This window comes from Monodelphis domestica, chromosome 2 (assembly GCF_027887165.1).
Source record: "Monodelphis domestica isolate mMonDom1 chromosome 2, mMonDom1.pri, whole genome shotgun sequence".
NCBI classification, from domain to species: Eukaryota; Metazoa; Chordata; class Mammalia; order Didelphimorphia; family Didelphidae; genus Monodelphis; species Monodelphis domestica.
The window spans coordinates 71,398,263-71,421,488 of NC_077228.1; the positions used below are offsets into that span (position 1 = coordinate 71,398,263).

General features: G+C 37.2%; 1 protein-coding gene across 4 annotated transcripts in view; it reads right to left on the reverse strand.

The window, feature by feature from the left end:
* The window catches only part of COP1 (COP1 E3 ubiquitin ligase), a 329,094-nt gene that overhangs the window by 125,481 nt on the left and 180,387 nt on the right, over window positions 1–23,226 (reverse strand). For all 4 annotated transcript variants that reach the window (XM_007480833.3, XM_007480832.3, XM_056815582.1 and 1 more), the window contains one exon: window positions 4,294–4,437. In XM_007480833.3, coding sequence (XP_007480895.2) covers window positions 4,294–4,437 — 144 coding nt within the window. The remainder of the gene's footprint in view (window positions 1–4,293; window positions 4,438–23,226) is intronic.

A 23,226-nucleotide genomic window follows, 5' to 3' on the forward strand; every position in this document is an offset into this window, starting at 1 on the left:
CAATTCCAGGCTCTTTGCCCAAAAAATCCCAAATGAAGTCACAAAGAGTTGGGCATGAATGAAATATGGACATTCAGAAAGCAGCATACTCTGGCACATGTGCCATAGGTTTGCCAACACGGCACTATAGACTAAAATATAGGAAAGTAGTTGGCACAGTGGATAGAGCAACAAACTTTGAATTAGGAAGAATCATTAATCTGGCCTCAGACATTGAGTAGCTGTGTGACCCTAGGCAAGTCACTTTACCCTGAATGTCTGCCACAGTATCTCATCTGTAAATGTGCTGGAGAGGAAAAAGCAAGCCATTTTGGGATTTTTGTCAAGAAAACCCCAAATGGGGTCACAAATAGTTGAACACAACTGAAATGAATGAACAATTCATTTGCTAGTTACACAATCATTGGGAGCTACAAAAAACCATAAAACATGATACAAATGTGAAAGTTTACTTGTAATACAATTCTGCCACAAAAATTGCAGTACTTTTAAAGTTACTAAACTTCAATGTTTCTAAAATCCTAAAACTTGGTAGAATGACAGATATGGAAGAATTAAGGTTATAACGGCAAATTCTTAAGACATTCAGTTATAATTGCGTCATCACTAAAACATTAATTACCTCAACACAAATATATTTATTCAGAATTAGCCACATCAAAGGCAAAAAAACTTCATTTTAAAGTAAGATAACAAGTATTCTGACATCACTAGAAGTCTAAACATTAAAATTATATTAATAATGCTAACATAGTGGGAGTAGAAAACAGCACCTCCTGAGCTGGGCTTTCAGAGAATAAGTCCTCTAGCCCCTTACTTTGGAATATGTGTAACTCAGCTTGATAGGTTCCCATATTTATCATTATGCTGAAGATAAGTGGTCATAGCCTAAGGAAGACCAATTTCCCCTCAGCAGTTAACAAGAGTTGAAAAAAGACTCCATCATTTACAGGTAGCCTTTTTTGATCTAAACCAGTATCTTTAGTAGAGGTTAGAAGAAACTGAATTTCCTTCTTCCACATTTCTTTTTATTTACCTTCAAACACACTCCCTCTCCCTCTCCCTCTCTCTCTCTCAGCAGTTAAGCAAACTTTGTCTAGGAGAACCTAAGTCAGGAGACTGTCACTACTGTGTCTGTCCCCTCTTCCCATTAGAGGTTTTCTAGAATATTCCCAAAGAGATGGAGATCCTATAATTGAAAATCCTACACTAGTGCAATTATGTATGGTTCTTGTGAAAGAAAAGAAAGAGTAGAGCTTTTATAAATACATAAATCAAAACATAGATTGTTCAAATTTCTGTGGTCTCTGATACAATCTCATAGGAACTAAGAGATCAATCAAGTTTCTGGGTTACAAGTAGACTAAGTGTCAAGAACACATGTTTTCATGTAAAATAGTTATAGAGTATATAGAGTAATGATCAAGCTGCATGGGAAGAGCTTCAACCTAATGCTGTTAACAACAAAGACTATAGGTTCCTTATTGCGTTTCTCTTGGCTGTTCATTTTTCCTTATTACATATGTTATCAATTTATTTTTTTGTCAATTTTACCTCAACATTATTTACACCTAATTTCTGTCATTTTACTCACATGAACACCACACTATCTTAAATTCTCATAAATTTTTACATGGTTTAATAAAATAATGCCTTAACTAGACTCCCTACCTTAAATTTCAAACCCTTCAAAAGATCAGCCAAATGATGTACATAGTACATGTACATTTAGAAAGAAAAGAGACCTTTAAGGACATTTAATTCAACTTTCCTTTCTCATTTGATATGAAAAATTTGCCTTTCCTTTTTTATGAAATTAAATTGGCTATTTGTGTCTACTTAAAGGGTTTTTTAACTTTTAATGTTTCAATAATCTCTTTGCTAGCAATTTAATTAATATATTATTTAATCTTCTTAATTTCTAATAACTGTATTTACTTAATCAGGGACTTAGTTGCTGTTCTAAATGTTTTGAGGTTTTGTGTACCTAACTTCTAGATTATTTCTCTTTTTTTTTTAATGAAAGTACTTAAAGAAATAAAAAATTCCCCTAAGAACTGTTAAGTAGCACAAAGATTTAGATATGCTCTCTCATTATTGTCATTTTCTATGATGAAATTTTCTATTTTTTCTTGAATTGTTCTCCTTGTTTTCCTCAGTATGCTGCCTCAGTTCATAAAGGCCTTCCCAGGTAGGTTCTTTCTTTTTCTTTTTCTTTTCCTCTTTCTTTCCTTCTTTCCTTCCCTTCTTCCTTTTCCTTTTTTCCCTTCCTCATTTCCTTCCTCATTTCCTTCCTTCCTTCCTTCCTTCCTTCCTTCCTTCCTTCCTTCCTTCCTTCCTTCCTTCCTTCCTTCCTTCCTTCCTTCCTTCCTTCCTCCCCTTCCACTTCCCTCCCCTCCCCTCCCCTTCCACCTCTCAATCAATACAATGTATTGTTAAGGGCTAGGCAAGAGGTGTGACAGAGGCTGGCTGGCACTAGAGAAAAAGTGCCAGGCTGAAGAATATGTGAAATTGATCACCTCAATGGGCGAGGGACACCAGGAGTAGAATCCAGAGGAGGAGAAAACTCTGGCTGGGAGAGCAGTGAGGATCTCTTGGTCTTGAGAAGCTAAAGAGTGAAGTTGGGAAAAAAGACTTTCTCCTGAGGATTACCTATTTTTCCTGCTAGTGACTGGAAATCTTTCCCCCCGACACTTCCCAATTGAAGGGACTTTCTGAAGAGAAATCTGAGCAGACTTTACCTCAGCTCCTGTTGCCCAGAGGTGAGTCAACTTGACTTTCTCTCAGGAGGCTCAGGCTGCCAAGGCCTGAATTTCCTCCAAACTTGAGGAGGGAAGGGAAAAGGGTCTTAGATAGAAACAGAGACCCTCTTTGCCCACTTTCCTTTCCCATTCTTCCCTGCCCATTATTCCTTTTGTATTACCTGATTAAGTTGACATTAAAAGTTATCTGTTCCCCAAGCTGAGTGTGAATGAACAGATCAAGGGGAGACCATTTGGTCTCGAGCAGTGGTAGTGGAACAAGAGGGACAAGAGCAAATCTGGGAGAGGAGCTTATCTTTTTTTAAGACAGAGGGATTAAGTGACGTGCCCAGGGTCACACAGTGAGGCCAGAATTGAACCTAGGACCTCCAGTCTTTAGATATGGCTCTCAATCCACTGAGCTACCCAGCTGCCCCCTTCTCAGGTTTTTCCTAAAATTGTACACATTGTTTTCTCATAGCACAATGCTATTCCATTACATTCATATGCCATAATTTGATAATCTACTCCCTAAATTGATGGTTTTTGTTTTTTGTCACTTCAAAAAATGTTGCTACATAAAATGCCTTTCCTTTAGCCACTTTATAGTATAGGGCAAAAAATGGTAATGCTGGATGAAAGAGTATGAATATTTTAATAACTTTTTCTGCCTAGCTATAAAAGAGGTACTTATGAGATCAATGTATATAACAGTAAATTGTTAATTATTGAAAACAAAATTGTATTCTACATGTAACTGAGTTTCTTATTATTAGATATATTCAAGGACAGTTAGAATAACCTCTTATTGGGGAAAATGAAAGAAGAGCTTTATACACACACACATCAGTCAACTGAAGGGTAGAAGGGAAAAAAGAGTGACAAACTAGAAGAATTTTTATATGTTTTCATTTTTTATAGTCCCTTACAATTCTGAGAGTTACAATTATAAGTGATTTCCTTAAATCCCTCAAAATCCAAGAGTTTTTTGCTAACAAACTAACACTTGAAAGCTAAACATTTTATTTAAAATTGGAGTTGTCATTACCAGAGATAAAATACTTCTCTCGATATTCTAAGGATATTAAGTACTTTAAATATTTAAAAGATTAAGTTAACTTTATAGCCCAGGAGAAAATACTGTTCACTTTATCAGATACTGTTCTAGGCTCCACAGTACTAACCCTGACTGTAAATAATCCTATTTATATGTTCAAAAATACTACTTATATTGTTCAAAGTTCATCTCCTCCAAAGAATCTTCCATATAATATATAATATAGCATTATATTATATATTATATAAATTATATATATATATAAAAAGTTATATTTTTCTTTTTGTTTCTGTATTCACATTCTGACTGATTTAAAAAAATAACCATATATAGGGATACTTATTGTATTTGAACATTCATCATATATATACTTTTTAAAAATTCAAGCACAGGACTTATCACATAGTGACTTCTGAAGAACTTAAGAACTGATACACAAAAAAAATAATAAAAATATAATTATTTATATGTGTCATATTAATCAAAACACAATACCTGATTTTGGAATTGCAGGTCATTTCATTTTCTGGGTAATGAATATCCACTGCATCCTGAATGACTGTTCCATATTCATATACTTTGATCTTCTTCGTTACCCCGGCAATGGCAAAATAGTCACAATCTCGGTCAAATTCAATACTGAAGAGAAAAAGTACAAGGGTTAGTAACAAAGAATACACAAAATGCTAAGATATTAACCAAGATAACACTAGGATTTCATATATTCTAATCGTAAGGTAATTTTATCTGTCATTGTAAGATGACTTTTTGAAACATTTTCAAAAGTACTAAATTCCAGTATCCATGATAAATCATCAAGCCACAGCAAATTAGAGGGGGAAAAAAGATAGGTATGGTTGCATATTATCCCCAGAGCAGGTGGTATTTTTTTCTTATATGCCACCTAAAACTTTTTTTTTAAACTTCAGCCCTTCCAATATTCAAATATCAAGGCTGATAATTCACACTGTGAGGTTGGTTAAAAAAAGGTGAAATAATACTCATATGAAAATGAATAAAGAAGCCACAAGTTGATGACAAATTGATTTGTTGTTATTCCAGGCTCTTCCATACATAGTTGTTGTTTGTTTTTGATGGGAGATAGATTTCCCCAGATCTTAATATTAAATACTGTAAACCTTAAAATTTCTTAGACTTGTGAATGTTGGAAATTTCACCATTGGAATGTGAACCCCATTGGCAAGGGAGGTTCCTCCTCCTCCCTTCTTAAGATTACTTTAGGACAGAAACCTTTTGCTGAACAATGGAAAGGGCTGCAGCATAGATCAAAATTTAATTATTCCAATCTCCACCCTACTCAAGGTAACAGGATTTAGGAAGGGCTGCAGCATAGATCAAAATTTAATTATTCCAATCTCCACCCTACTCAGGGTAACAGGATTTAGGAAGGGCTGTAGCAAAGGATCAAGATTTAATTATTTGAGAATATGACCTTCAACAGACATGTGCAAAGCCACAGACCTCTGGGCGGTCCTGGGTTAAGCTAGAGCCACCATTGGCACAGGGAAGACATGGACAGTGATTGGTAGATGTGAGAACTGAGGGGAGGGAACTTGGATGGTTTCCTTAAAGATAGCTGGGTCTGAGGACTAGAGGTTTTGGTTGGAGAGGTTTGGCTCTGAGAGGTGGTGCTCTGAGGAGCTTGCTCTGAAGGAAGCTGGAGGTGGAGGCCCTGAGACTGTTTCTCCATTTTGGTCACGTGAGTGATAGGGACTGATCTCTTTTCTTTGCCTCAGCTATCTAAGGGCTTGGGCCTTTTGGCCCAGCCTAAACAGAAGGGGTATTTAAGCCCTATTCCCTTCTCTCCCCTTTCTCTCTCTCCCTCTCTCTCTATCTCTAATACCTTTCTTCCTCATGTTTGTAATTAAACTCCATAAAAGGTTGACTACTGACTTGAGTTTTCATATAGGAATTACATAGCTGAATTCCTTGGCGACCTTAAATTAATATATATCTGTCTTTTAAAGTGATTTCATTGTCACAATACCTAACAGTGATGGTGAACCTATGGTATTGGTGCCAAAGATGGCACGCAGAACACTCTGTGGGCATGAGGCCACCCCCTGTCTCCCAGTTCATTACTAAAAAGGAAAAGGTGGAGCTGCTCTTCTCCCCCTCTACACCATGCCTGATGACATTTTTCACACCACCTGCCCCTCTGGGAGTGCACAGTGGGGAAGGCGGGTGGTTCACAGGCAGCAGAGTTGGAGGGAAATGGAGTACTCAGGCTACTTCCCTCCCCTCCTTCTATCCTCAAGGCGGACATACCTTACTTCACTCACCCCTCCACCTAGCACCCGAATGGAAGTGCTTCCTCTCTCCCCTGTGTGGGATAAGTGGGTGGTTGGGCATGATACTGGAGGGGAGAGGGGTTCCCCATTACTGACCAAACGAATTGGTCCTAGCAATAAGTTTTGAAATGTTACAAGCAGGTTGTAGTACATGTCATCATACAAAATCTAAATGGCCTAATAAAATTTTAAACATTAAGTGGAGACATGTTATACAGTACTTGAGATTGAGACCTGCTATGAAACTTTGACAAGGCTAAAATACAAGGCTCCTGAATTTTCAAGCTACAGATGAAGTAGCAGTTTCCAAGTTTTGTGAAGCAATTCCTTTTCTGTTTAGAAAATTTAGTACACAATTTTTATTAGATAATTTATGCTAGTAACTTTCTAAGCTTGAATTTTGTTTCAAAACTTTAAAATTCATTATCTTCTTTTTATAAAACTAAAATAGACAATATAAGTATCATATAAAATAATAGTTGCTCATTACATTCACTTTCTTAGATTTTTACATTTAGAAATGGTAAGAAAATTTAGGGTTACCTACCCTCATTTTACAGCAGAGTAAACTGCAGACAAGTAAGGTTAAGTGACTTGAATAGATAAACAAAAGGCCAAGAAAGGATTTGAATACAGGGCCTTTAACTCCCAATCCAGCCCTCTGTAAAGGGAAAGGGAAGGCATATGTGGGGGCTCTCCCCATCCTACAACCATACTTAAGACCAGAGATGAGGGTCAGAAAATGAAGTGTTTCCTCTACTCCCAGGAAGAGGCTACAGTGTCTCATCTAACATCCTTGATAGCATGAGGGAACTCACATGTTATCCCAAAGGAGGATGAGGGGTCAGGATCATGAAAACATCCTGAAGAGGAGCTGAATGGTGGTTACCAAGTGGAAGATGGCTACAAGAGGAGTCTGGTGACAGGCATTCAGTCATCATCATGGTATGCTGCTTATCTTGTTACTCTAGTGGAGGAACCTAGCATTTTTTCCCTTTGTAGCTCTGTCCTTTGCTCAGAGTAAATGTTGGGCCCAGTGAAAAAAGGAGGGAAAAGATCATCAAAAACTAGGTTCTTCCTCCCAAGGTCAACTGAGGGCATATTCTACTTTTTAGCTGAATGGGAATCATACTTTTAGATGTATGGGATGATAGGAGTAACATGGAAAGCTGGGGATAATCCTTCATAGTCTCCTAGCACATCCCTTGTTTCACAGATGAGGTTAAATGATTTTCCCTAGGTCATATATATAGTAAGTATGATAGATATGATTGCACCTGCGTCCTCTTCTTCCAAATCCATTGTTCTTTCCAATGTCTGATCTATTGATTTTGATTTAAGTTTAATTTTATAGAAAAAAGCAGATGAATTTATAGAGGATTTGTACACTTGGCCAGTGTATTGCACTCTTTCTCTTCCCCTTCAAGAGTATGAGGAGAGACATACTTCACATTTTTTAAAACAATTACAAGACAACTGATTAGTCTACAGGTGATTTATTTTCTCTGTCTGTCTTTCCTTTCTTCCATAAATCAAAGCTCTTCTTTAAGAAGACAACAATCCAAGATTCCAAATTTTGAATCAATTTTTCTATATCCTGGATGTTAAATTTCTTCAATTTAGGTTAAACATTTTAATATGTATGCTAATATGTATATAGTAATAACAAGTTTAACTTCCTACCTTTTCAGTTTGTAGGAATTATATTTATAAAAATAAATTCCTTCTGAAGTCTAAAACAATTTTCACATTGAAGATTTTGGTAAAATATTTTATAACTGATATTCTCAATAATGATATAAATATAATAAAAATGATATAAATAATGATAGAAAATAATGATTTAAATATTTTAAGGACTTTTTTCAAGAAGGGGTAAAGTTAGTAACAATATGTCATAATTTGATTAAAAGTATTTGCAATGGTGACTAAGATAATGAAAATAAGTGAAAGTGAATTGGGATTACTTTGTAGAAGAGAATTCTGAGAGACAACAAACTACCATCTTGGTCCTTAGTACTTGCCTGTATAAAAACTCATTTGCATAAAAAAACTGAACTATATTCTTTTTGTAATAACACACATCAGCAGATGGTATCTTGTTGCCTCAACCTGCCCCCATAAAATGAGGGCTAAATAGCAGCACAATAGATTTATTTGAATTGCATTCTTAATTGAACTGATGTCTCATTTACTATTTGCTGTTCTATGTATTCAAATATAGCAGAGATAAACTTATGGCAGCTATTCATCTTCCTGAATAAAAACTGTGCTTTCAGTCTTTCTGCCTCTGAAAAATATTACTTGGCCTGGTAAAGAGGGAGATTATTAGATCTGAAATGCATGAGGACTAGTAACCTTCCAGGCTAAATATGTTTTGTCTACCTAAAAAACTATGTACCAAAAATTAAATCAATAGCACTTCAATATTAACTCAACATATTTACACAAATACTATTTAATATGCAGAAAGAGAATCTGAAAGCTAGTCAAAGGAAATGTTGCCCAAACTATGACTTACTTTCAATAAACATTAAAGGCAAAACAGTGAAGAAGAGGCATTACAGTGGGAAAACAGATGCAGCAATAAAATGCTGTCAGGAGTCAAATAAGATAAGTGCTACCCATCTTCTATGTCCATGCTATTAACCAAAGCAATTTATTTTTATTATTTTTTACTAAAGCTATTATTCATCTGGTATAACAGTATTTTGCAATCCACATATCATATTCTAAGCTGTACAACAATTATCTCTTTACGCCTTAATACAAAAATATAAAGTCCGGTGCAACAAGATTTTTAAAATATCTGTTTTACCCCTAAATGCTCACTATGAGATAAAGAATGGCATAAGGGACAAGGATCATCCTTAGGTCAAGAAGATCTAAATTTCAAGTACAGTCTCAGATGACCAGAAACAAAACTTCTCTTTGACCTAGGAAGATTCTCTAAAACTTTACCTCAAAGAGTGTATCGGTAATGGGAACTTCCACAACAGGAGTTATTTAAACCAATTAAATAATAAGTCTAGACCCCTTTATCCACCAAACCACTCGATATGAAGCACAGAATATAACACAAAATTGTTAATAAACCTTGTTGTATATGTATACATATAGTTACATAGTTATAACAAAAATATTTTTGTTTTGATAGTATGATAATGTTTTCAACCCTCATTCTTGCAACTGCATGAAACCATTCATTCCCACAAAGTGATCTCACATAAACAGAATCATTGACTCCCAGAGTTGGAAAAAACCTGAGAAATAGTCTTGTTCATCAAACAGGAACCCCATCTGAAACCTCCATGATAAAGGATCATATATTCTCTACTTGTAGACCCTCTAACAAGAGAGAGAGAGAGAGAGAGAGAGAGAGAGAGAGGGAGAGAGAGAGAGAGAGAGAGAGAGAGAGAGAGAGAGAGAAAGAGAGAGGAGACACAGAGAGAGAGAGAGAGAGAGAGAGAGCGAGCACTTCCACTTTTACATTCTGGTTTTGAACTTTAGCAACTTTTTTTTTGTTGTTTTAATAACAAACCAAAATTTGCCCCTCTGCATTTTCCATCCATTACAAATAGTTCCACTCTCTGGAAACAAACCAGAACAAATTTAATCTGTCTTACATAGACCTTCAAATACATGAATGCAGTTATCATGGATTCTTGCTCCCAGGCTAAACATCCAAGAACCTTTTCATATGATGTGATATCCTCTACAGTCGCACTTATCATGATAACCTTTATGGGGTGACAGAGGCTGGCACTAGGGGGAAAGTGCCAGACTGAAGAGTATGTGGATCTGATCACTTCGACGGGTGAGGGGCCCCAGGAGATTGAAATCTTGAGGAGTCAAGTGTAATATTTTTGGGAAAGGAAATGGAGGATTAGAAAACAGAGGGATAATGGGAGGTTTGTATGGGATATGTAGGTGTTGAGGGGAGAGAGAGAATATGGCTAGGTGAAACAAAGGAGAGAGATGACCCCTGCTGAGAGGAAGCAGCAGGGGTCTGATAAGGACTGTTTGTCCTGGAATGACTGAACTGAAGTTCAGCTACCTCTATGACCAGAAAAGATAGTCCACTTTTCTGACTTTGAATTCAAATAATATAAAGTTTAATAACCAGTTGGTATTGGAGTTTTTTCTCAGCTTCAGAGCTGAGAAAAGGCCAGGCCCTAGAGGCTGGTGGAGGGTTTCTCCTACTCCCGTCTACTCTATATCCGTCCAGCATTGTCTGATTCAGAATCTTAGCAGTAGACAGAAAACAAATAAGAACAGTTCTGACCTTCAGAAGTAATTGGGCCTTAATCTTCAGAATGAATCAAGAAGAGGCACACCACCCCAGACTGGGCTGCACAAGCTCTTCTCTCCTCCAACACCAGGAAGGAACTCCAAACCCGGCAGGAAGGAAGTGCTAGTCACAAGACCCAACTGCCACTCCCAGTTGCCCCTTTCCCCCACAAACTGTCAGTCTTGTTTCCTTTCCACACAAGAAAGTTCTCTTCAAAAGACCAGTTGGTCCCTCAGTGTGGAGAAGCTGAATAGGGAGAGGTGAATAAAACTTTCTCCTGAGGGTTATCCACTTTTTCCTGATTGTAACTGGAAATCCTTCCCCTAACATTTACCAATTGAAAAGACTATTGAAGAGAAACCTGAGAAAAGGCATTTTGAATCTCTGTCAGAATTTACCTCAGGTCCTGGTGCCCTGGGTCTGAACTATGGTTAAGGAGCCAAACCCAGGTTCAGTCAACTTGACTTTTTCAGGGGACATAGGTTGCCAAAGCCTGAGTCCCCCCCCCCCCCCCCAAACTCGAGGAAGGAGGGAAAAAGGTTTTAGCTAGAAAAAGGGACTCCCTTCCCTCACTTACTTTTCCCATTCTTTACCTGACAGTCATTCCCTTGTACTACCCAGATTGAGTTAGTTGACATTAAAATAGCAATCTCTGCCCCAACCTTTGAATCAAGTGTGAGTGAACAGATCAAGGGGAGAGACATCTTCCTAAGAAGAAATCCTTTGGTCTCTAGTAGTGGAGGGGGGACAAGAGGGACAAAAGCAAATCTGGGAGAGCACCCATAGCTAAGGAGGGAAGGCAGAAGGGGGAAAATCTTCAAACACCCTCTCCTCTCTCTGAGCCAACTCTAACATCAGCTGTCTTTTCCTGGATCCTGTTTCCTCTTACCATCCCCCAACCTTTTCTCCATAACACTTTTTACAAAGGGGCCCAGTTCACTGTCCCTCAGACCATTGGAGTGTAAAAATGGAAACTTGATTCCAGGACTTCAATCCCCATTAGTCCTTGCTCCATTTCCCCAGAATGCTTTGTAATATCACTTAATTCTCACCTGGGCCTAAATCGAGATGGGGTTGGAAAGGCTTTTGGCTCTCTTTTTCTTTCCTGTTTCTCCTTGCAAGCAGACATGGCTCTTTTTATAATGTAGGTGAGGTTGTCTAGGCCAGAGGCCGAGACATGTGTTTTCTTACTTGTATTTTCTTAAATTCTCAACCTTTAATAAACCTCTAAAAATATCATACAACTTGCACAGAGAAGCTAATTTCTACCTGCCTCAGTTTCCTTAAATTTTAATCTTTACAGGAGAGCCAGACTATTAAAAAAACCAACAAACAAACCAACAAACAAACTATGAATAAATCCCTATGCACAACACTGAAGGTGGTACTGGGCCTGTGACACTGTATACTGCTGTCTTGGGATAGCAGAGGCTGCTGTGATGGACCTGTCACACCTTACACAGTCCCATCACTGCAACCACTATACTGGGCAGCAGTATACACAGTGCAGAATCCCCTCCACCAGATCTCCACTCACCATGCTGACTTCTTCCACTGTGCAGTCACATAATCCTTTGGGCAGCACCTCCTTGTTCAGTTACTCTAAGAACAAGGCACCACACAAATGATTATGTCACCGGAAGTAGTACTATACATGAGCGATGCCACACTTTGCTGTGCCACCACATACAGTACTCCAGGAGCACAGGATGTGGATGCACTCTCTCTGACCACCAATAAAAGAGGTATCCCTTCTGGAAGTGCGGTGGGGGCCAGATAAATGGCTTCAAGGGGCCACATGTGACCTGTGGGCCGTAGTTTGGAGGGCCCCTGCTCTCATTTGTCTATGTGCTTCTTAAAGAATTGGCATCAAGAACTAAATACAATACTCAAGATGTAGTCTTCTACATCTTCTTCATTTTAGACACTTCTTCACCTTCTTCATTTTAGACACTGTTTCCATCTGTGACACCTCAGGTTCACCTTACCAACATTTCTAAGGATTTTTCTAAAGGTTTCTCTCTCACTTCTCTTCTCTTTAAACTCTCTCTTTTGATAACCATCTTTCTCCTCACAATTTTCAAGGATTTAAGTATCATCTCCATGAATATAACACCCAGATCTATGTATCTATCTCCTATCTACTGAACCACATAGCAAAATTATCAACTGCCTACTGGACATATTCATTATGAAACCCAACAAATAAAAAACAGAATAATTTTTAAAAATTCAACTATCACCTCACACCTAGCAGATTGGCTAACATAACAGCTATGGAAAGTAATGAATGCTGGAGGGGATGCGGCAAAGTAGGGACACTAATTCATTGCTGGTGGAGTTGTGAATTGATCCAACCATTCTGGGGAGCAATTTGGAACTATGCCCAAAGGGTGATAGAAGACTGTCTGCCCTTTGATCCAGCTATAGCACTGCTGGGATTGTACCCCAAAGAGACAATAAGTAAAAAGACTTGTTCAAGAATATTCATAGGTGCTCTCTTTGTGGTGGCCAAAAATTGGAAAAAGAGGGAATGCCCTTCAATTGGGGAATGGCTGAACAAATTGTGGTATATGTTGGTGATGGAATACCATTGTACTAAAAGGAATAATAAAGTAAAGGAATTCCATGGAGACTGGAATGACCTCCAAGAAGTGATGCAGGGCGAAAGAAGCAGAATCAGGAAAACATTATACATAGAGACTAATACACTGTGGTATAATCGAAGTTAATGGACTTCTCCATTAGTGTCAATGCAATGTCCCTGAACAATCTGCAGGGATCTAAAAAATACTATCCACAAGCAGAGGATAAACTGTGGGAGTAAAAACACTGAGGAAAAGCAACTGCTTGACTACAGGGGGGAAGGGGATACGACTGAGGAGAGACTCTAAATGAACACTCTAATACAAATACCAACAACATGGAAATGGGTTCGAACCAAGAACACATGTGATACCCAGTAGAATTGTGCATCGGCTATGGGAGAGGTGGTGGGAAGGGGGTGGGGAGGAGGAAAAGAAAATGATCTTTCTTTCCAATGAATAATGTTTGGAAATAACTAAATAAAATAATGTTTAAAGTGGAAAAAATAAATTCAACTATCTTCTGAACTCATCATTTCTCAGTTGCCAAGACCTGCCAGAGAAATCGGTTCTTCCTCTACAATATATCTTTATCTGTCCCGATTTCTGCACTCACAGAAACAAGTCATTCTGATTTTTATTACCTATCACATGAAGCCTTGCAATATCCTCTCTGTTTCTGTGATTGGTTCACTCTAGTAATCAAAATATAAATCCATAAGACAAAATGTTCACCATTAAGTCACTATTTTGTCCTTCCTTATATCTATGTTCTTTGTATTTATTACATTTTTAATTCTCAGAGATGTTTAGCATCACTTATCATTTTTCTATGCTATAGCACATAGTATATTTTTGTAAAGGTATCATGTTGTGAGAAATTGGATAAATGTTTTTATTATACAATTTAAAAGATTCCCTAATGTTTTTCAGGGCGAAATACTACATTCCTTCTTGTTGATATTTCTCTTTGATATTATATGCATGTTTACTTTTTATATTAATTTACTTTTGATGCTTCCTTTAAGCATAATAGTTTTCTTGTTCATCTTTACTGATACTATGATTTTTACTTTTGCATTACCTGACAGCATGATTACAAATCCTACTTTTGATAAATTTATAATAAATTTAGTTGTCACTTATTCTGATTATGGATGTGGATATTTAGTTATAGAATAACAATATTGGATTTTTGTTTTTATATACATTCTACCACTTCCCTTCAGTTTATAAGTTTGTTCATAATATGATTATTAGACTTGTATATCAATTTACCCTTTTAAGTCAAGTACTTTGTCCATGAAATTATTTTAAATTCAAATCTCTCCCTATCCAAGTTATCTATATTTTCCCTAATAATCTATTTCTCTTTCTCCTTTTTTATTAAAAATAGCTACAGCTTCAGACTATTTTAGCTAATTTTAAAAACTAATTTTCATTAGTTCTTTTCTAGATTATTCTGAATTTTATTCTCTTAGTTGTGAACTGAACTATTTGTTTATACTTTATTCTCGTTAGTTTTCCTCTATAAACTATTTGTATCAGGTTTGACCCTCTTCTTCTAAACAAAATCTGTTATTTCTTGTATAGCTCTTATTCCACAACATCATAGAAGTAGCCCTGTGTGGTAGAAATTGTCTTGTAGCACAAATCATGGGATACAATCTAACCCCCAACACACATCATGAGCAGTCTCCTCAAGTTCTGGGATCAATTGATTTCTTGCTTTATTTCTTACCCTCAACTTTATTATTCTAGGGGATAGTTGCTCCCTAGAGATTTACATATATCCTCTCCTAGAATGCAATGTTGACCATGGAGTTAAAAATTCTCCCAGGGTAGTATCAATTTGTCCCTCTCCGTCTCCTCTGACTCCTAAATTTTTCGGCAGCTTTTCCTCTTTCTAAGAGACAATAAGAATCACTAACTTTTTACTGATTCCCCATGAACTTACTAAAAGTCTGTCATTATGCTCCTCTCAACTAATTTATAAAATTTCCCATTCCATGGCTTCTCTCCATTAGCATCAGTCCATAATATTTCATTTCAATTCTTCCACCTCAGTTTCTGTTGATTTTTTAAAGTTTCAACTGTTTTCCTTTTCAATCTGTATTCCATTTGTCTTTTCTGATCTCTTGATCATGCTTCTTCATATTTTGGGCTGTTTTAAGATCAAACTCCTTGTTTTCATTTTATTTTAAAACAATTAGTCTATTCATGAAATGTGTTCTCTTTTATTACTTATTCTTTTGAAAGGTGTACTCCGTTTGCACCATATATTAACAAACTAGATGTTTTACTAATGTCTGGTTTGTTTTGTTTGATTTTTTTTTCAGTTAATTTTTTTTAAAACATTATTTTATTTGGTCATTTCTGAGCATTATTCATTGGAGACAAAGATCATTTTCTCCCTCCCCCACCCCACCTATCCCATAGCCAACACACGATTCCACTGGGAATCACAAGTGTTCTTGATTCGAACCAATTTCCATTTTGTTGGTATTTGTATTAGAGTGTTCATTTAGAGTCTCTCCTCAGTCATATCTCCTCAACCCCTGTAGTCTAGCAGTTGGTTTTCCTTGGTGTTTTTACTACCACAGTTTGTCCTCTGCTCATGGATTGTGTTTTCTCTCCTAGATCCCTGCAAATTGTTCAGGGACTTTGAATTGACACTAATGAGGAAGTCCATTGTACCACAGTGTGTAAGTCTCTGTGTACAATGTTTTCCTGGCTCTGCTCCTTTCGCTCTGCACCACTTCCTGGAGGTTGTTCCAGTCTCCATGGAATTCCTCCACTTTATTATTCCTTTTAGCACAATGGTATTCCATCACCAACATATACCAAAATTTGTTCAGCCATTCCCCAAATGAAGGGCATACCTTCATTTTCTAATTTTTGGCCACCACAAAGAGGGCTGCAATGAATATTCTTGTACAAGTCTTTTCCTTATTATCTCTTTGGGGTACAATCCCAGCAGTGCTATGGCCGGATCATAGGGCAGACAGTCTTTTATCACCCTTTGGACATAGTTCCAAATTTGCCTCCAGAATGGTTGGATCAGTTCACAACCCCACCATCAGTGAATTAGTGTCCCATCTTTGCCACATCCCCTCCAGCATTCATTACTTTCCTTTGCTGTCATGTTAACCAATCTGCTAGCTGTGAGGTGATATCTCAGAGTTGTTTTAATTTGCATCTCTCTGATTATAAAAGAATGAGAACACTTTCTCATATGCTTATTAATCATTTTGATTTCTTTATCTGAAAACTGCCTATTCATGTCCCTTGCCCATTTATCAATTGGAGAATGGCTTGATTTTTTGTACAATTGATTTAGCTCTTTGTAAATTTCAGTAATTAAACCTTTTTCTGGGGCTTTTATGAGGACTGTTTCCAAATCTGTTGCTTTCCTTCTGATTTTGATTACATTGCTTGAGTTTGTACAAAAGCTATTTAATTTGATGTAGTCCAAATTATTTATTTTGCATTTTATGACTCTAAGTCTTACTTGGTTTTAAAATATTTCCCTTTCCAAAGGTCTGCCATGTGTACTATTCTGTGTTCGCCAAATTTTCTTATAGTTTCCTTCTTTATGTTCAAGTCATTCACCCATTTTGAATTTATCTTGGTGTAGGGTGTGAGGTGTTGATCTAAACCTAATCTTTCCCACACTGTCCTCCAATGTTCCCAGCAGTTCTTAAGAAATAGTGGATTTTTGTTCCAAAAGCTGGGATCTTTGGGTTTGTAATATACTGTCTTGCTGAGGTCGCTTTCCCCCAGTCTATTCCACTGATCCTCCTTTCTGTCTCTTAGTCAGTTCCAAATTGTTTTGATGACCACTGCTTTATAATATAGTCTGAGATCTGGGACTGCAAGGCCCCCTTCCTTTGTATTTTTTTTTTCATTATTTCCCTGGATATCCTTGATCCTTTGCTCTTCCAAATGAACTTTGTTATGGATTTTTCTAAATCAGTAAAAAAAAGTTTTGGAAGTTCAATGGGTATGACACTAAATAGATGAATAAGTTTGGGTAGGATGGTCCTTTTTATTATATTGGCTCGTCCTATCCATGAGCAGTTAATGTTTTTCCAATTGTTCAAGTCTAGTTTTAGTCGTGTGGAGAGTGTTTTGTAGTTGTGTTCATATAGTTCCTGTGTTTGTCTCAGCAGATAGATTCCTAAGTATTTTATTTTGTCTAAGGTGATTCTGAATGGGATTTCTCTTTCTAGTTTTTGCTGCTGAGCTGTGTTGGAAATATATAGAAATGCTGATGACTTATGCGGGTTTATTTTGTATCCTGCAACTTTGCTAAAGTTGTTGATCATTTCGATTAGCTTTTTGGTTGAATCTCTAGGATTCTTTAAGTAGACCATCATGTCATCCACAAAGAGTGATAACGTGGTCTCCTCTTTGCCTATTTTAATGCCTTCAATTTCTTTTTCTTCTCTAATTGCTACTTCTAGTGTTTCTAGTACAATAACAAATAATAGAGCTGATAATGGGCATACTTGTTTCACTCCTGATCTTATTGGGAAAGCATCTAGTTTATTCCCATTGCAGATGATATTAGTTGATGGTTTTAGATATATACTGTTTATTATTTTTAGGAAAGACCCTTCTATTCCTACGTCTTCTAGTGTTTTTAATAGGAATTGGTGTTGTATTTTATCAAAGACTTTTTCTGCTTCCATTGAAATAATCATGTGATTTTTGTTGGTTTGCTTGTTGATATGGTCAATTATGTGGATGGTTTTCCTCATATTGAACCAGCCCTGCATCTCTGGTATAAATCCTACTTGATCACGGTGAATGACTCTTCTGATCTCTTGCTGGAGTCTTTTTGCTAGTATCTTATTTAAGATTTTTGTATCTATATTCATTAGGGAGATTAGTCTATAATTTTCTATGTATTTGGCCTGCCTGGCTTTGGAATCAGTACCATGTTTGTGTCATGAAAGGAATTTGGTAGAACTCCCTCTTTACTTATTATGTCAATTAGTTTGTATAGTATTGGGATTAGCTGTTCTTTGGATGTTTGATAGAATTCACTGGTGATAGGTATATCTATAGGATAGAATTCATCAGATCCTGGGGATTTTTTCTTAGAAAGTTCTTTGATGGCCTGTTGGATTTCTTTTTCTGATATGGGATTATTTAAGAAATCTATTTCTTCTTATGATAGTCTAGGCAGTTTGTATTTTTGTATATATTCATCCATATCACCTAAATTGGTGTATTTATTGCCATATAATTGGGCAAAGTAATTTCTAATGATTGCCTTAATTTCCTCTTCATTGGAGGTGAGGTCCCCCTTTTCATCCTTGATGCTGTTAATTTGCCTTTCTTCTTTCTTTTTTTTAATTAGATTGACCAGTACTTTGTCTATTTTGTCTGTTTTTTCAAAGTACCAGCTTCTAGTCTTGTTTATTAGTTCAATAGTTCTATCACTATCGATTTTATTAATTTCTCCCTTAATTTTTAGGATCTCTAGTTTGGTTTTCTTCTGGGGGATTTTAATTTGTTTGTTCTCAAGTTTTTTTATTTGAATTTCCAATTCCTTCATCTCTGTCCTCCCTAATTTGTTAATATATGCACTCAAGGATATGAATTTTCCTCTAAGTACCGCTTTGGCTGCATCCCATAAGGTTTGAAAGGATGTCTCACCATTGTCATTTTCCTCAATGAAATTATTGTTTCTAAGATTTCTTCTCTAACCGATTTTGGAGTATCATATTATTTAATTTCCAATTAATTTTTGATTTGGCTCTCCATGTGCCCTTACTGATCAATATTTTTATTGCCTTATGATCTGAAAGGTTGCATTTATTATTTCTGCTTTTCTGCATTTGAATGCCATGTTTCTGTGACCTAATGTATGATCTATTTTTGTGAATGTGCCATGTGGTGCTGAAAACAAGGTGTATTGCTTTTTGTCCCTATTTATTTTTCTCCATATGTCTATTAACTCTAATTTTTCTAAGATTTCATTCACCTCTTTTACCTCTTTCTTATTCATTTTTTTGCTTTGATTTATCTAAATTTCATAGTGGTTGGTTCAAGTCTCCCATTAATATGGTTTTACTGTCTATTTCCTCCTTCAATTCTCCTAGTTTCTCCATTAGAAATTTGGATGCTATACCATTTGGTGCATACATGTTGATTACTGATATTTCCTCATTGTCTATACTCCCTTTTAACAGAATATATTTACCTTCCCTATCCCTTTTGATTAGGGCTATTTTTGCTTTGGCTTTGTCAGTTATCATGATTGCAACTCCTGCCTTCTTTCTATCAGTTGACGCCCAAAAGGTTTTACTCCATCCTTTAATTCTAACCTTGTGAGTATCAACCCCCCCCCATATGTGTTTCTTGAAGACAACATATGGTAGGCTTTGGGGTTCTAATCCAATCTGCTATTTGTCTACATTTTATAGGTGAGTTCATCCTATTCACGTTCAAAGTTAGGATTGTCACTTGTGGGTTCCCTGGCATTTTGATATCTTCCCCTAGGTTCTGACCTTTCTTCTTTAGCTATAACCTTTTGAACCAGTGATTTACTTTAGGTCAGTCCCCGTAGTCCCCTCCCTTGATATGCTTCCCATTCTAGCCCCTCCCTTTTAACACTCCCTTCCCCTCCCCCCCTCCTTCCCTCACTTTTTATACTCTCTCCCCCCTCCCTGTCCTTAATTTTCCTTTCTCTCTTATCCTGTTCGATAAGATAGAATTCAGGATCCAAATGGATCTAGATGTTCTTTCCTCTCAGACTTGATTTCACCGAGTAGCGTTTAAGTAATACCACTTCGAGCTGTCTTCATCTCCTTCTCGTATGAGGGTTCTTCCCCTCCTCTTCCCATGTGTATCTTTATATGGGAAAGATTATTCTATTTGCCCCGCCCCCACTATTTCTTGAAGTAAATCTTAGCATCATCAATGATTCCCCCCCTTTTTCTTTCTTTGACCCCTCTTTATCAAATCTTCTTGATGCCCCAATCTTTCCCTATGCATGATTCTTCTAACTACTCTCATGGTGCATACAATTTTTGAGAGTTACACAATATATTCCCCCACATATTGATATATATATAATTTGATGTAAATGTAGTCCTTATAGAAGAGAGTTTGACTTAAAGAAAAAGATAAGATTATTCTCCTTTTCCCTTTCTTTCATATTTACCTTTTTCATGTTTCTCTTGCTTTCTGTGATTGGATATCAAAATTTCCACTGAGTTCTGGTCTTTTCTTAGCAAATACTTCGAAATCTTCTATTTTGTTGAATGCCCATACTTTCCCCTAGAAGTATATAGTCAGTTTTGATGGGTAGTTGATTCTTAGTTGGAGACCCAGCTCTCTTGCCTTTCTAAATATCGTGTTCCATGTTTTGCGGTCTCTTAGCGTGTTAGCCTCTAAGTCATGTGTCATCCTTATGGGAGCCCCTCTATATCTGAAGCTCCTCTTCTTGGCTTCTTGTCGGATTTTCTCCTTTGCTTGGAAGCTCTTGAATTTGGCAATTACATTCCTGGGGGTTGTCTTTTGGGGATAGGGTGTTCTATGAACCCTTTCTATTTCTATTTTTCCCCCTTACTCGAGAATATGTGGGCAATTTTCTTCTATAATCTCCTGTATTATAGCATTGATGTTTTTGTTATCTCTGGTTTTTCGGGCAGACCAATAATTCTCAAGTTGTCTCTTCTTCCTCTGTTTTCCTGGTCTGTCACCTTGTCAGTAAGATATTTTATGTTTTCTTCTAATTCATTAATTTTTTGGCTTTGCTTTATTAATTCTTGCTGATTTGCAAGCTCACTGTCTTCCATTTGCTTAATTCTGGTCTTTAGGGAGTTGGTTTTGCTTTTCATCTTGGTCTGCCCTTCTGTTAGATGCTTCCAGCTCTTTCTCCAGTTGTGAAGTCTTGTCTATCAGACTGCTGATTTTTTATTGTCCATTTTTCTTTCCAGAAGGTTTCCATCTTTTGGATAAGCTCCAATTTGAATTCTTCCAGAGTTTGTGGATAATTTCCATTTTGGGAGGTATGTTTTGATTTTGTTTGGATTTCATCCTCTTTCTCTTCTTTTCCTTTAGTACTCCCGCCATAAACGTTTTCAATAGTCACTTTTTTGCCTTTCTTCTTGGAGGCTTGATTTTGGGCCGTGTGAGCCATTTCTTGGTGGTTTTATTCCCCTTTCCTTTTTGGTCTGAGGTCTAGGTGATATGGGCGGGTTTTCTGTGAATTTAGGTTGCCTTAGACTAGTTTTTCCCAGTCTCCGAGGTTTCTTAGTGCGCCCTCCCCTGTGCTCAGAGTGCCCATCCATGTGTTCAGTGAGCCCGCCCCTGTGCTCTATGATCTGTTCTCACCTGTGTGCAGGAATCTCCTATAAAACCGCTCTGAGGGGTGGAACTCTGGTATTCCCTGTCAGTTCCCAGGGAGCCTGGCTTGCCCCCCCCCCACTAAAGCGAGGGGCAATGCTTTGGCCTTAGGCAGTTTTTACAAACTCTGGAGACTCCTCACTGTTCCCAGTTTGCAGGGGACCTGCCGTCTGTGTGCTCTCCAGTGCACAGGGTTCTCCCATGAAAACACCCTGAGAGGTCGTTTCCTAGCAGTCTTTAGATCCCAAGGACCTTGGTGTGCCCCACCAGACAGAGACATTCCTCATTCACTCGCTGTCCCAGTGAGTGCTTTGATACCCTACTCTGGTTTGGTGGGTGAGGTGGGGGGGGGGGAGGCTCAGTTCACGTTTTTGTGCAAGCTTTTCCTCTTTCTTATAGTGTGGAAATGTTCATACCCCACGTACCTTCGTTTCTGTGGGATACTGGAGAGTCCCTCTGTTCTTCCAAAGGTCATTTTTATGCTCTTTTGAGGTAGTCTATTTCGCTCGGTGCCGAGGGAGAGGAAGAGATTCGCGTCTAGATTGAAGCCATGTTTACCCGGAAGTCTCGTTTTGTTTGATTTTTTAAAAAATTTTCCACCTTTCAAAACTGATGATCAAGCTCCAGAAAATGCAATACAACATTCTTAATTACATTTCAAAATCCTATGCTTGTTTGAATGTACTATTCTCCTAATAGTCAAACTTCTTTTTTTTCCAGCAACCTACAAAATTTGTTATTGAAATTTTGAATGATCTTGATAGTGTGACCCTGGACAAGTCACTTAACCCCCACTGCCTAGCCCTTAACACTCTTCTGACTTAGGTGCAAGGTAAAGGTTTAAAAAAAAAATCTAGATATATAGATATAGCATGCCTGTACAGTTATAATTCGAGTAATTGCTTAGTCATACCCATCCCTCGCTTCTAGAACACAAGCAAATATACTACATACATGTTTACATATACGTGTATGTGAGAGTGAGTGAATGAGAGTGAGTGTGCCCACGACTGAGAGAGATTTGTGGGTAGGAAAGCTAGGTGTAACAGTAGATGGAGTGCCTGATGTCAGGTATATTCACCTTCCCAAGTTCAAATCTCACCTCAGAAACTTACTAGCTGTGTGACCCTGGGCAAGTCACTCAATGTTGTTTGCTTGTTTCCTCAACTGTAAATGAAATGAAGTAAAAAATGGCAAACACCTCCATCAATTTTGCCAAGAAAATCAAGAATAAGTCACAAAAAGTTAGACATGACAAATAACTGAACAATATAATTTGGGAGTGACAGAGAGGGGTAGAGTTACAGATCTGAAGTATTTTGTAGAAAGTGATTACTTCACAATCTTGTTTCTGTTCATGATTTAAAGAACAACTCTTCAGCCTAGCATTCACAAGTCTCTGCTCCCCACATCTTTTCTGAGATTTATTTCATATTAATACCATTGACATATTCTATAGCCTAGTCTAACTATCTGTACACAAGTTTTTCACCATGTAGGCCATTTCTTTTTGCAGCTTCATGCCTTTATACCATGTTCCTCTATTTGTGCCTTAAGAGTTTTCTACAAAGAAAAGCTCAATGATCAATCCTTGATGAGGTTTCCATGATCTCACTCCTCTACTACCCCAATGTTACTGGTTGTTGAAATTCATTTAGTAAACTTATCACCAAATAGTAACTTACACACAAGTTATAGATGCCTCTTGGTAGAATGGTAACTACTGAAGAAAAGGAATTACTTTATTTTTCACTTTGTATCCCCAGTACAGAGAAAATTTCCTTTCATATAATAGGCATTTAAAATCTTTTGAGTTTCTTAAAATTGAATTATACCGGTTACCAGGGAACAGAGTTCATCTGCTGCCTATCCACTA